At 37.3% G+C, this 16,737-nt stretch overlaps 1 protein-coding gene across 9 annotated transcripts in view; it reads left to right on the top strand.

Annotated features, from left to right (window-relative positions):
* The window catches only part of BRAF (B-Raf proto-oncogene, serine/threonine kinase), a 165,952-nt gene that overhangs the window by 130,227 nt on the left and 18,988 nt on the right, over positions 1–16,737 (top strand). For 7 of the 9 annotated variants that reach the window (XM_044946961.1, XM_044946962.1, XM_044946957.1 and 4 more), the window contains 3 exons: positions 5,346–5,392; positions 6,190–6,308; positions 10,032–10,163. In XM_044946961.1, coding sequence (XP_044802896.1) covers positions 5,346–5,392; positions 6,190–6,308; positions 10,032–10,163 — 298 coding nt within the window. Of the gene's footprint in view, positions 1–5,345; positions 5,393–6,189; positions 6,309–10,031; positions 10,164–12,043; positions 12,125–16,737 lie in introns of all 9 variants that reach the window. The other 2 variants (XM_044946958.1, XM_044946959.1) reach the window with 1 other exon arrangement.

Genomic DNA, 16,737 nt, shown 5'->3' with positions numbered 1-16,737 from the left:
GCTGAGCAAAAGAAGCCAAATAATTTTGTTTATGTGAAATTCTAGGAAAGGTAAAGCTAATTGCTAGTAATGGAAATCATTATCAATGGTTGCTTGAGCCTAGGGAGTTACCGTTAATTGTAGAAATGTATGAAGAAACTTTAGGGGTGATGGATATTCTTCACCTTGATTATGGTTGGTCTTTAGACAAGTATACTTATGTGTCTGCCAAAAACTCTTTAAACTGTACATAGTAAATGGGTACATTTTGTGTTGTATACTGGTTACACCTCTCCGTAAATTAGATTTTTCAAGTGAGAGAAACTGAAAAATCTAAGTAAAAATTGAACTTAGGCCACTGTAGAGTGCAACAGAAAAATGTGTGATTTCCACTTACTTTAGGGACTTACATCATTTTAATGTGGTAAATGATTAATAACTACATAAGACTGGCAGAATGGCATTCCCTGAAGTCTTGCTCACCTTCCACATTGATTATGAGGGATGAGGAAAACATCAAAGTAGAATGGAGACTGGGATTTGAAATTCTATTTGGATAAAATAACACCTTGTCACCACCATCGCACATTCCAGTCCAATCAACTGCTGACAATTCTCTGTTGGTGTCAGAGGAGAGATTCATCTTGCTGTGTGAAGAAGAAAGAAGAAAGACTGATGAACTTATTTCAAATTGTGCAGCATTAGATGAAAGAGGACAGAAATGCTAATGTGTGTGTAGGTCAGTTGCTTGATTTTAGAAATAGCTGAAAGTATATGAAAACAGCAGCAAATGAGTGAGAGACACTTGAGGCTTTTATAAATAGATTAGACTGATAATTTGGGCAGATGGTGTAGGCACAGTATTTGAATCTCAGCAAAGTATTTGACTAAAATCTCTCATGATATTCTTGAGGATAAAATAGAGATGTGTAACACACATGAAGAATTTAACTAGGTTTATAATCGTGTAATTATCATACCTGAAGCTCTTATGCTAGGAGAGTTTTGTCCTCACTCTTCTCTTGAATATGACTAGCATATATTTACACATTACTTAGATGAAGGCATCATTAGCATGCTGATAAACTGATTTTTTGGCACCCCACTCCAATACTCTTGCCTGGAAAATCCCATGGACAGAGGAGCCTGGTAGGCTGCAGTCCATGGGGTCGCTGAGAATCGGACACGATTGATCAACTTCACTTTCACTTTTCAGTTTCATGCGTTGGAGAAGGAAATGGCAACCCACTCCAGTGTTCTTGCCTGGAGAATCCCAGGGACAGGGGAGCCTGGTGGGTGCCATCTGTGGGATCGCACGGAGTCGGACACGACTGAAGCGACTTAGCAGCAGCAGCAAACTGATTTTTTAGTGAAAACTAGAACTTTAATAAGCTGCAATTACAGGCCACATCTCAGGACTTCCCTGGTGACTCAGACAGTAAAGAATCTGCCTGCGATGCCAGAGACCTGGGTTCAGTCACTGGGTTGGCTAGATCCCCTGGAGGAGGGCATAGCAACCCATTCCAGTATTCTTACATGGAGAATCCCCATGGACAGAGGAGCTTGGCAGATAACAGTCCATAGGATCACAGAGAGTCAGACACGACTGAGCAGCTAAGCACACAGAGGCCATGTGTGCAAAATAAGAAATCTTATTCAAGTCCAAAAAAGAGAAGTACACAAATTTTGGATAAGGGAAATGGTTTTGTAGGAGCCGTACAAGAAAAACGAGTCTCTAGGGCTATAGTTGAATATAATTTTGATAGGAGTCAGTAGAGTAACTGTAGCTGCCATAATAACAGGGGCTGATTTAATAAACATTTTTTCCCACCATAAGGAAGATGAAAGGAATTTGGGTTTTGTTTTGCTTTTTCTGTTTTTTGAGATTCCAAAAGTCAGTGACATCATACAGTATTTGTCTTTCTCTGACCTGTTTCACTTAGCATAATGAGGTCGAGATCCATCCAGGTTGTCATAAATGGCTGGATATCCTCATTTTTTATGGCTGAATACTATTGCTGTGTGTATGGGTGTGTGTGTGTTAACATTTTCTTTATCCATTGATGGACACTTGAGTTGTTTCCATGTCTTGGTTGCTGTGAATAATGCTGCAGTGAACATGAGGGTGCAAGTGTCTTGAGATCCTGAGTTAAATTTTTTTGATATATATATATACCCCAAAGTGGGATTGTTAGATCATTTGGTAATTCTGTGTCTAATTTTTTGTGGAACCTCCATTCTGTTTTCCATAGCAGCTGTACCAATTTACAGTCCCACCAACAGTACATAAGGATTCCCTTTATCTACTCCTCGCCAACACTTGCATTTCTTACTTTTTTGATAATGGCCATTCTAACAGATAAGACATGATATTTTGTTGTGGTTTTGGTTTGTATTTCCCTGGTAATTAGTGGTGTTGAACATCTTTTCATGTATGTGCCTGTTGGCCCATCTGTATATCTTCTTTGGGAAATGTCTATTTTTAAAACTTGATTGAGTTTTTGGTTAGAGATGTGAGTTCTTTTTATTTATTTATTATTTTTTTTTTTTAATTTTTTGATATCCCCTATAGATACATGATTTGCAGATACTTTCTCCCCTTTGGTAGGTTGCTTTTGCATCTTGGTGGTGGTTTCCTATGTTGTGTAGAAGCTTTTTAGTTTGATGTCAGCGCATCATAGTATGGTCTTAAAAGAATGCTGAAAAATCAAATCTTGCATAAGACCTTGAAAGAAACAGCATAGAGAACAAATTTTACTAGCTGATGCACCAGCTTCTTAAGGTTAAATTGATTCTGTAGGTGGATACTTTTCTTCAGGGAAGGAGACTCCTAACAGAAACCTGTCAAAAGCATGATATTCATTTAGTTTATAACATGTTTTTTCTTCCCTGCTACTTTTATGGACTTCCTTGGTGGCTCAGACAGTAAAGAATCTGCCTGTAACGGGGGGGACCTGAGTTTGATCCCTGGGCTGGGAAGATCCCCTGGAGGAGGGCATGGCAACCCACTCCAATATTCTTGCCTGGAGAATTCCATGGACAGAGGAGCCTGGCAGGCTACAGTCCATGGGGTCACAAAGAGTCAGACATGACTGAGTGACTAAGCACTACTTTTATAAACTTATAGCATCTTTGAAAGGTTAGAAGGAGTTCCAGTGTAACTGTCCTACATAATGGATAGACTTTTGTATCATCTATAGCAAAGTCAGTTTATTCTTTTTCCCTTCCTTACCCTCAACCAGTTATGTGGGGTGTGGCATCTTACATTGTAACTGGTTGATGCTTAAGGAAATAATGGTTTGGGTCAGCCTTTATCTGGAATATTAAGTAGGGATTGAGGTTTGATACTCATCCCTTTTTTCCAGCTGAGGAGTTTGCGTCTCTCCTCTTTCCAGCCTTCCATTATATAGACCAGGTTTTCTGCTCTTTCGCTGCTTTTGTTACAGAAGTGTTGCAGAAAGAGAATTTATTAAATGAGATACAAGTTAGTAGAGCAATTTCTAAACGATAAAGGATTCCACAAGGATAAAGTAGTATTAGCTCAAGTTGCAGGTGATGCAACTTTGGCCTGTAATAGATCTATGTTGTTTACGATTATATATCACTAGCTCAGCCATTATATTTATATCTTCTTAGTTATCTAGTACTTTCCTGGTCAGAAAATTTCTCTCTTCAACCCTCTAGTTACATTTCTATCTACATTATTCTTGGTGTATTTCATTGTATCAAATTTGTTGAAAAGATTGATACTATCCATCAAGAATACCTGTATCTTCCCATCTTGTAACTTCATCATGCCTCTCTATTTTCATATGTACCACCCATTTGTTGTTGTTGTCTTTAATTTCAAAGGAGACAGGACCTCTTTCTAGAGACCACACCTTTTCTGTGTACTAAATACTAATAAGCTAACTGAAGTCCCAAACACCACCAGTATCATGACCTGTCCACTTTTCTTTCTAATGAGGATAAGGTCTCCCCATCTTGGAACAGCTTTTGATTGACTCATTTTTCTCCTTTTGAACCTTTCTATGTCACTGCAGAACTTTTCAAGCATATGAGGGCCTATAACTGATAACCATGTTTTCTTTTGATGCAAGAGTGAGTGTGATGTAGCATATCAAACTCTCAGCCTAAAAAATCATGACAAGATAATTTCAGATTGTGATAAATGCTGTGAAGGAAATAAACAGAATAATGTAAGAGTAATTGGAGGAGAAGGAGTTGGCTTTGTATAAGCAGTAATTTTAAATAAAAATTTTGTCTGAGAAAAAATTTCAAGGTCTTGATCTCTGGATGAGAAAATTGAAGATGAGAAAGCATAAATAATTAAGTTAATTATTTGCAAATGTTTTATTTTAAACTGTTCATTGTATAATTTTGATTATATCATTTGAATTTTAAAGTCTTACTTTAAGGTAAAATTTATTTTCTAATAGTCATCGTTAGATTTCAGAAGTCTTATATATCTGTTTTTCTTACAGTTAAATGAAGAAAAATAACCTTCACTAGGACATTATATTTATCTCATTGTTGATTCAGCGTATATGTATTGAATGCTTACCATATGCCAGGCACGCTACTAGGCACTGGGGATAAACAGAAATAAACCAGACACAGCTCTTTCCCTCAATAAACCCCACTGAGGCAGTTTTTAGGGGTAACAGCTGATTTAAATTTATCATCGACTTTGAAATACATTCACTGTGTCCGTTACAATAGAAAGTTCCTCACTAGTTTTAAGAAGGTATTTTAAGAACATATAATACAGCATTTAAAAGTGGTTTTATTTTATCAAATGGAGTTTTTATTCCGAATAGAAAGTGAACATAGGCAGAAAAAAAAAAAAACGTGAATCAATCTGTTACAGTAATAACTGAACAGGGGACAGATCACTTCATTTATGGTTGAGTCTTGGGAAAACGTCACTTAGGAGTCAGAACGTATATTCAGTGTTAAGGAATAAGTCTGATTCAGTGGAGAATAGAATGAAAGCTAATTTGGTGTGGGAGGGGAGCATTGATCACAGAGATGGGATTAAATACCAAGGTATACTTAAAGGACCTGGATAAATAGGCGTGACTGGAGTAGAAGGTTTGTATTGGTAAACAGTAAAAGATAAAGCAAAGTCATGCAGTAGAAAAAAAGATTTTGGTTGTACCATAATAGTAATGTGGTCCTAAAATCCTCAGTTCACTTGCAGTCTATTTTACTGTTTCTTCTATAAAGGGATTATCACAGTGTGCAGTTTGCAGTTGTATCATGATTCTCAATAAATCTTTGTTTACACCCCTAAATGTGTTCTATAGATACTGAGGCCAGAGTCATTAGCCCTCCTCAGGTTAAAATGATCTTTTGTTTTTCAGTTACTTACACGCCAAGTCAATCATCCACAGAGACCTCAAGAGTAATAGTATCCTTCCTGAACTTGTCTGCGAAGTTTGAAAACATCCTGACCTTTTCTCCTGCATTTTATCTTCACATTATGTAAAGCCAGCTTTCATGCTGAGCTCAACAATACACTGTAAAGGGGAGCGATAACTGGGTTTGCACAAGAGGGTAGTGGTACATGGTACTACAGCCTGCTTTTGGTGTTTGAACAGCTAACCATTGCAAAAAAAACCTATTAAGTCCTTATGATAGTAGGACTGTGATTGCTTGTTTATGTCCTGTAAGCACTATAACATGCATAGTTTTGTGGCTATCTACTAGCTTCTTTCAGTGCCCTGACCTTGTTCAGTGGTCGTTGAGATGTAATTGATGGCTCTACATTATATAACAATGAGGTGAGGCAAACATAACGTTTCTTCTTCCTCCATAAGCCCGATTCAGATCCGATCTGCCAGGTGCCTCAATGCCAGTGAAGAGCTTTATAGCCTTCCTAGCAGTGCCAGAAGGATATTTGGGCCTCTTTTAGTAAAATCCAATGGGGAAGTCTCAAGGTCCCCCACAAATGTAGGAAAACAGCTTACCTCATTTTACCATGTTTGAGGCACCAAAAATCCTAAAAGCAGGTCACACAGTTCAAATAACACTATTTTTAAAGCATACTTATTAACTTTAAAAGGAAATGTGAAGTACTATACTTCGTTTTAAAGAATATCATAATAAAGAATTGTGGAAATTATATCTCATACCTAAAATCTTCATAATGCTTGCTTTGATAGGAAAATGAGACCTGTTGTTTTCCTTTACTTAACTACACCTCAGATATTTTTCTTCATGAAGACCTCACAGTAAAAATAGGTGATTTTGGTCTAGCCACAGTGAAATCTCGATGGAGTGGGTCCCATCAGTTTGAACAGTTGTCTGGATCCATTTTGTGGATGGTAAGAATTGAGGCTATTTCTGCATTAATTAAATTTTTGGCCCCTGAGATGCTGTTATTAGAAAGTCATTGAAGATTTCAACTATAGTGTTCTCATAGTTCTCAGTATACACAAAAACCAATGTTGATCTTATTTTGTTATAAATAGATTTTAATTTTATTTTTAGGAAGAATATTATGGAACCAGCTTCAATATATCTTAAACAAAAGAATGTATCTTTTATAAGCACTGCTTAAGTTTTATTCAGAATTGTCTAAAATATTTTGTGCTTAGAATGTTCTGTGTATGTTGTTTCAAAAAAGAAGTATGCAATTTAAAATAGGTGTGATCTGCAGCCATTATTAAGGTTTCAATAAAAGAACTACTCTTTTTAAGAACAAGAGACTGTTTCACAATCTTATTTAAGCCTAAATTGGAAAGTTACTTTCTTTAGACTAGAAAGAATGGTATAATTATGGGCAGCTGGGAAAAGAAAAAGAAAAATGAAAGGTAGATTTTAAACACTGTCAGCCTTGTGTGCCCTGCATAGCTCCTTGTTCTTTCTTTATTCCTATTTCTGCTTTGTGGAAAAGAAGAGAGAGAAATTATAAGAAGAGGGAACTAAAACTTTTGTTCAGTTCCTTTCAGCATGCTGTGAAAAGGGTGGTCATAGGTCTTTTCTTAAGCCAGCTCTTCTCAGGAGGGTCCTTAAGACCCTTTAAGGTTTCCCAAGGTCGTCCTGTGTGAGACTAGCTTTTTCTTCATACTGTTCAACACATCACAACAGATTGAATGCATAAGTGAGTATGTGACCGGAGCTGGCTGCTGTTAAACCAGTGAAAAAGAACTACAGGGACTTCCCTGGCAGTCCAGTGGTTAAGGCTCCATGCTCTACTCCAGGGGTCACAGGTTCAGTCCCCGGTGGGGGAACCAAGATCCTGCATGCCTTGTGGCATGGCAAGGAAAAAAAATGGCAGTAGTATTCTTCTCACTAAACTGTTTTTGAAAATCTAGTTTTCATTTTTTTTTTTTTTAAGGGTAATCTGTCTTAACGGCTAATGGTTGTTTTATAATTTAATAAATATTTTAACAGTTCCTCAGTTAAGTTTTAATATGCTCAGTATCCATAGGTATAATCCACATAAACAGATGCTTCTTGGGGTCCTCCATAATTTTTAAGACTGAAAAAATCCTGGGACCAAAAAGTTTGAGAACCTGTGCTCCAAGTTGAATACAGGATGTTCCAAAACTGTTAGTGCAGTTTTAAGTTTTGAATAACTGAATCTGCAGTAAAACTTTAGGATACCTGCTGGAAAAAGCACAACTGCAAGGGCTTTCAAAGCTACATTTGCCTGAATTCCCTGAACTTATCTGTAGCAGTTCTAAGAAGAGGATTCTGAATTAGTCAAGATAAGCCTGGGGTTAAATTTGGCTATGATTTCTTATAATCACTGGCATTAGAGTGAGTGGCAAGGTGGAAGGGGGTTGGCCTTGGACTTGGAGTCCAGAGGTCTGCACTCTTGTACTTTTGACTCTTAACCTGCCTGTTTCTTGACCTCCTCCAGGTCTTTCCATCTTTAACACTGGGTTGAACCAATGGATTTTGAATGCCTTTTCTGGGATTTAATAATTAGAGCTAGCTATATTTTTCTTTAATATATATTTGCTTTAATAAATAATTATAAACAAACTAATCATTGTAATCTGGATCTCAGACACCTTTAAGTCATACACCTTGTAACAAAGATAACAGTGTATCCTGGGAGAAGGTGAAATTGCAAAATCTACAATTATAAAGAAACAGTTGATACATGTTTTAAAGGTGTGTTTATTTTAACTAGTGTGGGAAAGTTAGGCTCAGTCAAGTCTCCAGGTTTGTCCTTTTCCAAAAACCTTAGATTATACAGTTTATAGACTATTATACATTGTTTTATATTTTCTTTTAATTTCTTTTTTGTTAATACCTGGGGAGATGGGTTCATCCTTTATTCCACCAAGCTGAGTTTTAAGACGAGAGATTAGTCAGTAGTACACTTAATTGTTGAGTAAAATCCTTTTGCGTTGATCCTGCCTTCATAAATAGGAACATCCATAGACTAGGAGAGAAGAACTTGGTCAGAACCAAAGGTTAGGTAAGTCCCTGAATTATTTACAGTGGTATTCTCAATCTTTATTTTTATCTTAAATAAGAAAACCTTTTGTGAAAATCTTTATGTTACTAAATTAATTGAGGATAAATCATGCATTTCTTATAAATAGATCACATATGACTTTTCATCAAACCATCTACCAACAGCAGTGAAGTAAAAGTAAAATTTGAGAAGGCAGTTCTTCAACTGTTCCTCACAAAATTGCATCCTGGCTTTGAAAATTATGTCTGTATCATAACCAGCCTCTTAATAATCTGGCTTGTTCATTACATCACAATTGTGTGGGGTTTATTTTACACTATACTACCAAGAACAGTTATCAAGAAAATACATGACAAAACCAAGGAGATGTAACCTTCACCACATCCCCACCACACCCCATCCTTGACTTGCATCTGGGTCTCCCATACATCTTTCCTCAGTGGTTCTCAACCTTGGTGGACATTAAAGTCATCTGCGGAGCTATAAAAACTAGCAGTTGAAGCTGTTCCCATCCCTAGACTCTGATGGTGTATTACTGAGCTAGTATGTAGTCCGGATGTTGAGAGGTGAAAGGCTGCTTAGGTGATTCTGTTTTGCAGGTAAGACTGAAAGTGCTGTCACTCTTATAAGACAGTCTGCCCTGCCTTACCCTGACCACTGACTGGGAATCTTGTTCCAGGTCTTTGGGCCATTTTCGCAGCTTGTCCTGGTTTTGGTATCAGACTCATGTTTTCACAAAGTCTTGTTACCCTGCAGTTTCTCTAATTTCTTCCCGATGAAACAGTCCAGAAGATGCAAGGTGAAGGAACTCTTTAAAACCAATATTTAATCAACCATTTATTATATTACATGTAAATGGCTAATAAGGAATCTAGTTGTAGACTATAGTAACTGGAATGTGTGAAAATATAGCAAATATGATTAGGTCTATATCTTTGCCCAAGAAGCAGCAGCCAAAAGAATCTTAATACCACTTTCTATTAAATCGACCTACTGTCTGTTGGTTTTGTTAATAAAGCATCCATGGCATAATTATACTTCTTTTGGAGACAGGAAAGGCATTTGAATGTATCAGTCTTGAAATTTTACCATGATTGTCTAAGGTGTGCTGAGATGAGGAGATTCATTTGTACCAATGGGAAAACTTAAATTCTCAAGGCGATTACCATAGTGGTTATGCTACTTCCAAACATCTCATAATGACAGGTCTAGGGTTTCTTTCCTGAGTCAGTAATGAAAAGTGGGAACTCACTCTTAATAGGAAAAGTAATGGGAAAAATTCAAATGGCAGTAATGGTATTTTGTGTAGAAAGAGGGAACCTGTTAAAATTTTTTAAATCTTAATAATGTATATGGAATCTCAGTACTGCTTCTCTCAGAGTTTACAGAGCATTTATTTTTTGTTTATCTTTGATAATCAGTTTTCTTTCCTTGGCCATAAATAAAGAGAATTGATTACATATTATACATAGGTTATTTAATGATAAAAACATTGTTCTGGTTATTTAATGATAAAAACATTGTTCTGAGAATTATAATAATTTGGTTTTCAGTCTTTATTTGGTTTATGTGAATAATAAACAAGAATATTTTTCTTTTTATGTTCTACCAGGCACCAGAAGTAATCAGAATGCAAGATAAAAACCCATATAGCTTTCAGTCAGATGTATATGCATTTGGGATTGTTCTGTATGAATTGATGACCGGACAGTTACCTTATTCAAATATCAACAACAGGGACCAGGTAAATATTCACCATTTCTTGGGGTTCATTTTATTATTTGTCGAGAGGCTCCAATTCATTGTAGCAAAGAAGTAAGTCTTGGATCCCAGATAAGCATGAAGGATAGAACTCTTGATCTTGGTTCCAGGTTTAGAATCTTTTGTTCAGTACTTTTGACAGTAATGGCAGCGTGTAAGACCTTTCCTTGAAATACCGTACTTCAGTGTTGTAGTGGAGTGAACCTCCTGCTCTGCTGACTAGAAACTAGAGACACAGTGCTGGCTCTGGCTCCTGCCTTGTGACCCCGGCACTGGGCTGTAGCATCTGGGCTCAGGCCTTTTACTCTCACAGACTGTCTGTGCAGGTCTGAGCAGGTGCTCAGCTGTGAACTTCTTGATACCAAGTCCTTTTAAAATGACTAAAATTCCTCCCTACTTTTTAGATTTTTAAAGCTAGATAAATGAAAGGACTGTTATATCATGCTTTCATTTTCCTGTGATAAGAATTCAAATAGGAGGGGATTTTTTACTTCTCTCTTCCTAAGCTCCTGCTCTCTCTTCCTTGTCTTCCAAAGTGTCAGCATAGCCTTGTTCAGCTCTTTGTAATTTTGATCCCAGCCATGTTAAATTCACCTAGGCTTTTAACACTGGCCAAGAAAAATGAATTTTCTTTACTGAAATTACCTCATATACCTCAACATTTTAAAAGAGTGTGTGTGTGTGTGTGTGTGTGTGTGTGTGTGTGGAGAGAGATTGCAGCAGTTACACTGTTAATATATTAGAGAACAATAGTTGACCATATAAACTGGGATTAAAATAGTATTTATACTGTGATTTGCATGTGAATCACCAGAATAATTTGTTTTAAAAATGAAGATGCTGGAGCAGATGCTGATTCAGTGGGGTGGGGTCCAGGCATCAGCATTTTAATGGGTTTGCTGGGCGTTTCTAACACACACGGAGAGTCACCAGTGTAAAGAGTCTTTTTAAAAGCATGAATGTTGTATGTGTTTGATCATAACCTCCCAACCTAATGAAATGATAGTTTTTAATGTATAATGCTTCCTTTAGTAGTTTTTTGGTCAGCAGTTCAACTGTCAGTCTTTTTGGTAATACTGAAGCTTTCTAAAGATACTGGGTAGCTTTCTCACTAAGAATTTTTGACTATCATGTAATATCAGAGAAGTAATCTAAATTGTCATATGCTTGTGTATACTTTTAATAAGTATGACCCTAACTCAACAATGGCCTTGATACTCTATCTTGAGGATTTTTTAAATTGGCTACATTTCCACCTAAGTCAGTCTAAAACTATTTTTTTTATTGTTGTTTGGTCTAACTACTTCATAGCTTTAAAATGTTGAATTATAGCTCTAAGTTTTAAAAAGAAATCTATGACCTGGCTTCTGATGACCTGATTCTTTTAAGCCTCCATGAAACTTAGATTCAGAGTGGGCTAAAATAGAAGCTAAAGAACATAATTGAAACATTGCACTTACTGTCCTTGTGACAGATTCTAGATCACTGAGATGATTGACTCGATGATGGCATTCTGAGGAGCAAGATTGCCTCTAATTTACCAGCTTCATGTACCCTGCCTCTTACAGTCTTATTAACTCAGCCATCCAGCATAATACCCTGTGCCATGTTCAGTTTTCCTAGCCATGCTGTTCTTCTAGATGAATTATGAGGGAATTTTAATTTAGTTTTAGTTGATTTATCATAGAGACAAAAAATAATAAAAAAATTATGAACCAAAGATTTGGATGAAATCCGTTTGTCAGTGAATAAGTTTGTTTTAATAAAATAATAAAGTTATATTATGGAAATAAGTAGTAGTGTCTCCAAAATACGGAAAAAACATCCCAGAGTTCTGCACTCATCCACTTCTTGGCATTTTAGGTGCTTTGTCCTCCATGGGAGTGTAATAAATGCTGTGCAAGGGCTTACTTCCCATGAGAGAAGTGAGTGACCAACAGAAGGGTAAGGCCTTTACTAGTTAATTCTTTCTGGTAGTATAGTTAGAGCCTTCTGGAATTTGCCAGTCTGAAACCAAGTGTTTGATGAAGAAAAAAGGATATGAAAGAATTGTGTTCTCTTCCCACCATCCCCATTCTACTTCATTACTTCCTAGTCTGCTTTCTTTAAGTGGTGCTTTTCATGGAACTCCCTCTTTTGAATCAGATACTCTAGTCATCCTCAGTGAAGTAACCCCAGGTAGTGTTGCATCCATCTCCTTGATTTGATTTTTCTTTCTGTCTTTCTCATACTTTAATTTCTCTGGCTCTCAGATTGGACTTCTGTTTGAAAATCTAGGAATAATCTTTATTTTTTCCATGGGAGATGGTACAGCTGCTTCTTTACTGTGTAATATAGGCCCATCCCCCCATATTCTCACCCCTCAGAAGTCTGAGGTGGCAGGTTTTGCCTGTAAATTCAAGATAGGACAGGTCAAACAGCCTGATGTGATGGCAGATGTTGGGCTCACAACCTGCATGACCTGGCCACTGTACCTCTTTAGGTATCTTTTTTTTTTTCCAATTATTAAAAATAAGAGATTGAACTAAAGAATTCCTTAAAGTTAACAAAGATCGGATTCTTTCCTAAACAGGCCCCTTAACTCCTTGAGGAATGACCATCCCTATATGACTTTGCTGAGTAGCATGCCTTTTTATTTCACTTACCCAAGTGCCAAAAGTCTGAGAAATTGCTTTGTCCTTTCCCCTCTCTTTATCATTCTGTTTTGCTGTCTAGTCAACCTATTCTTACCTCTTGTAGTTCAGCTTCGCTACTAAATTGGGATTAATAATGTGCTCAGTTAAGCTAGGTATAGTGACTTTTTTTTCTCTCGGAGCAGAAGTGCTGTGTCATCTTAGAAGAAAATAACAGATAATGTTTATATTTCACATGAATTCCAGTTATTACTGCTCTATAACCAACCACCTAAAATGTAGTGACTTAAACGATAAATCTGCAGTGTGGGCTTCTCTCAGTGTGGAAGGTTTATCTCTATTTCACATGGTATTGGCTGTGTCACTTCCAAAATAGCTCATTTGCATACATGAGAAGGTGTGACCAGTTAACCAGTTAGCTGTCAGCCGGAAGCTTAGTCATGGCCAAGGGCCAGGGGCCTCAGTTCTTGTCAACATAGGTCTTTCTATGAGGACTTTTTCACAGGAAGCTTGGACTTTCTCACAGTATGGTGGCTGGGTTCTAAGCTGCAAGATCTAAAGGAGACAGGAAATGACAATTACCAGGGAATGATAACAAGTATATTCTTGTTGTTGTTGTTTAGTTGCTAAGTCATGTCCAACTCTTTTGTGACCCCATGGACTGTAGCCTGCCAGTCTCCTCTGTCCATGGCATTTCCCAGGCAAGGATACTGGAGTGGGTTGCCATCTCCTCCCGGGGATCTTTGCGACCCAGAGATTGAACCTAAGTCTCCTGAATTGGCAGGTGGATTCTTTACCACTGAGTCTTCAGGGAAGCCAATAAGTTATCAACATGCAAACTAGTTTATTTTAATTAAAAAATTTGTGATACCTACTGTATGGGATTTAGAGCGATACAAAGAGCCTGTGTGAGTAAAACACAGGCTGTGCTCTCAGGGGAGTTCAGTTCTGTTGAGGCAGTGCAGGAGGTGATGTTGAGGATTAAAAAATTTGTGATACCTACTGTATGGGATTTAGAGCGATACAAAGAGTATACAAAGAGCCTGTGTGAGTAAAACACAGGCTGTGCTCTCAGGGGAGTTCACAGTTCTGTTGAGGCAGTGCAGGAGGTGATATTGAGGACGAGCAGATGTGTGCTCCAACAAAACAGGAGTGAATGGAGGGCAGGGATACCAGGAGTGCAAGTATAGGTGTGTAGACTGAGGATGAAAGTAACCAGTCCCAGAATTTCAAACCAAGCTGTTGATTTTGTAGTATAAGTGCCAGTTTAATTTCCTATCCATAAATTACATCCAGGAAAGACCTTCCCTTCAAAGTTTAAATCATTGCAAAGAACGTAATTTTCAGTGTATTATATTGACATTTCCAAAAAATGCGATTATATAACTTTTAAATGTACCAATTAAAATCTGAGTCATACTTTATTTTGATACTTACCATCATTACTTGTTTAAAAAATATAAAACCTCTTCATTAATTTTTATAAGTTTCGGAACTTCCATGGCCATCCAGTGGTTAAAACTCTGTGCTCCCACTGCACGAAACACAGGTTCTATCCCTGGTTGGGGAACTAAGATCTGCACAATGCAGCCAAAATATGTGTGTATGTGTGTGTGTGTGTGTGTGTGTGTGTGTGTGTGTGTATATATGTATGTGTATATATATGTATGTATGTATATACATACAAAACATGTATGAATGAATATTATATATATATAAATTTCTGCAAGTTTTACTTGGCTCTTTTTTTGCCTTTAAACTAGTGAATATTTGTATTTTTCTTTCTCCAATGAATTTTTTTCCTAACGTAACATATTTTTATGCTTTAAAACCTCTTATTGATCACTCAAATTATATCTCTGCAACAAAAAATATGGATTTTAATTTAGAATTTTTTTTAAAAGTTGCCAGTGACCTTAGGCTCTGTTAACTTTTTAAATTCCAAATTGTCTATTAACAATTATTAATATATACCTGATGAAAATAACATACAGGTTTTGATATATAGAAACAGGTAAAATTTTATTGGAAATGTGTATTTTAATGAACAACATGGGATTTTATTTTCTCTTCATCCATATATTTGTGAAAAATAAGACTTTTGCTAGAATAAGCGGGGACTTAACATCAGTCCTTTTTCTAGTTTTATTTTTAAAGAAGTGCTGAGAAATATTGTTCAAATAAATATTAATAAGAGTATGGGAAAATCAGAAGTTTTGTTACAACTGTATGCAGAGCTCAGCAGACCACCCTCAGGTTCAGTAACTCATTAAGTCTTACAGAACTCACTGGAAGTTGTTAATACTCAGATGATGGTTTATTAAAACAAAGGGATACAGGTTAAAATGAGCCACAGGAAGAGGCGCATAGGGCAGAATCCAGGAGAGTGTCACAAATGGAGCTTCCAGTTGTCCTCTTCCAGTGCAGTTGTGGCCAGTACTAAGTTCTGGCAGCCACGTGTGACAGCATGCAGAAAGTATTGCCAGCCAGGGAAACTCGCTAGAGTCTTGGAGGCCAGAGTCATTCACAGGCCTCAGTCACATAGATACAGTTGGCCACCTTAGTTTTTAGCCCCTGCAGAGGTCAAACTGATATCATATAACTTAAAGCCCTCTGTGCTGCTGCTGCTGCTAAGTCTCTTCAGTCATGTCCGACTCTCTGCGACCCCATAGACGGCAGCCCACCAGGCTCCTCCGTACCTGGGATTCTCCAGGCAAGAACACTGGAGTGGGTTGCCAAAGCCCTCTCAGTAAATCACAATGATAGAATAAGACTGTCTGACATGATCTTAGACTCCCAGGTAAACAAAGGCACTCTTATCAGGCAGAACATTCCAGGGCTCAGAGATTACCTTCCAGATGGTGCTGGTGCTTAGTCGTTCATTCACTCCTCCTCCAGGGGATCTTCCCAATCCAGGGACTGAACCAAGGTCTTCTAGGACCCAGCCCTCCCTGTGGGCAAGATTAATTCTTTACCATAACTGTGTCACTGGTTATTTGAACTCTTTCTATGGTCGTGGTTTAGTCGCCAAGTTGCGTCCAATTCTTGCAGTCCCATGGACTATCGTGTGCCAGGCTTCTCAGTCCATGGGATTTCCCAGGCAGGAACACTGGAGTGGATTGCCATTTCCTTCTTCAAAATATATAAATATATGCATAGAAATACTATAGTTGTATTAAACTAAAAGTAATAGCAAGTTATTTATTTGGAGAAGAGTCATTAAAATTGAAAATTCTATCTTTATAAAACCAATTATATTTCACTAAAATACTCTAAAAGTTGAATTTAATTTTCAAAAGAAAACATAAGAAAATATGTATCTATTCTACTAGTTGATCACATAAAACCATTTTAAACTATTTCACAAGTCCTCAAAATAACAAGACTTGTCAACTTTCACATAGATTATATCGCTTGACCTACTTAATGCTTCTATTGAATTTCTTCTTTGCTTTATTAAAAAACAGAAGTTAATGTCAGTTAAGACAGAGCCATGGCTAACAAACACATGAAAAATGCTCAGCATCACTCATTGTCAGAGAAATGCAAATCAAAACCACGATGAGGTACCATCTCACGCCAGTCAGAATGGCCACTGTCAAAAAGCCTACAAACAAATGCTGGAGAGGGTGTTGAGAAAAGGGAACCCTCTTAGACTGTTGGTGGGAATGCAATCTAGTACAGCCACTATGGAGAACAGAATGGTGATTCCTTAAAAAACTGGAACTAGAACTGCCGTATGACCCAGCAATCCCACTGCTGGGCATGCACACCAAGGAAACCAGAATTGAAAGAGACACGTGTACCCCAGTGTTCATCACAGCACTGTTTACAATAGCCAGGACATGGAAGCAGTCTAGATGTCCTTTGGCAGACAAATGGATAATGAATTTGTGATACATATACACAATGGAATATTACTCA

Source organism: Bubalus bubalis, chromosome 8 (genome assembly GCF_019923935.1).
Source record: "Bubalus bubalis isolate 160015118507 breed Murrah chromosome 8, NDDB_SH_1, whole genome shotgun sequence".
In the NCBI taxonomy this organism is placed as follows: domain Eukaryota; kingdom Metazoa; phylum Chordata; class Mammalia; order Artiodactyla; family Bovidae; genus Bubalus; species Bubalus bubalis.
The sequence above is the reverse complement of the archived record's forward strand: the minus strand, read 5'-3'. Positions and strand labels throughout refer to the sequence as shown.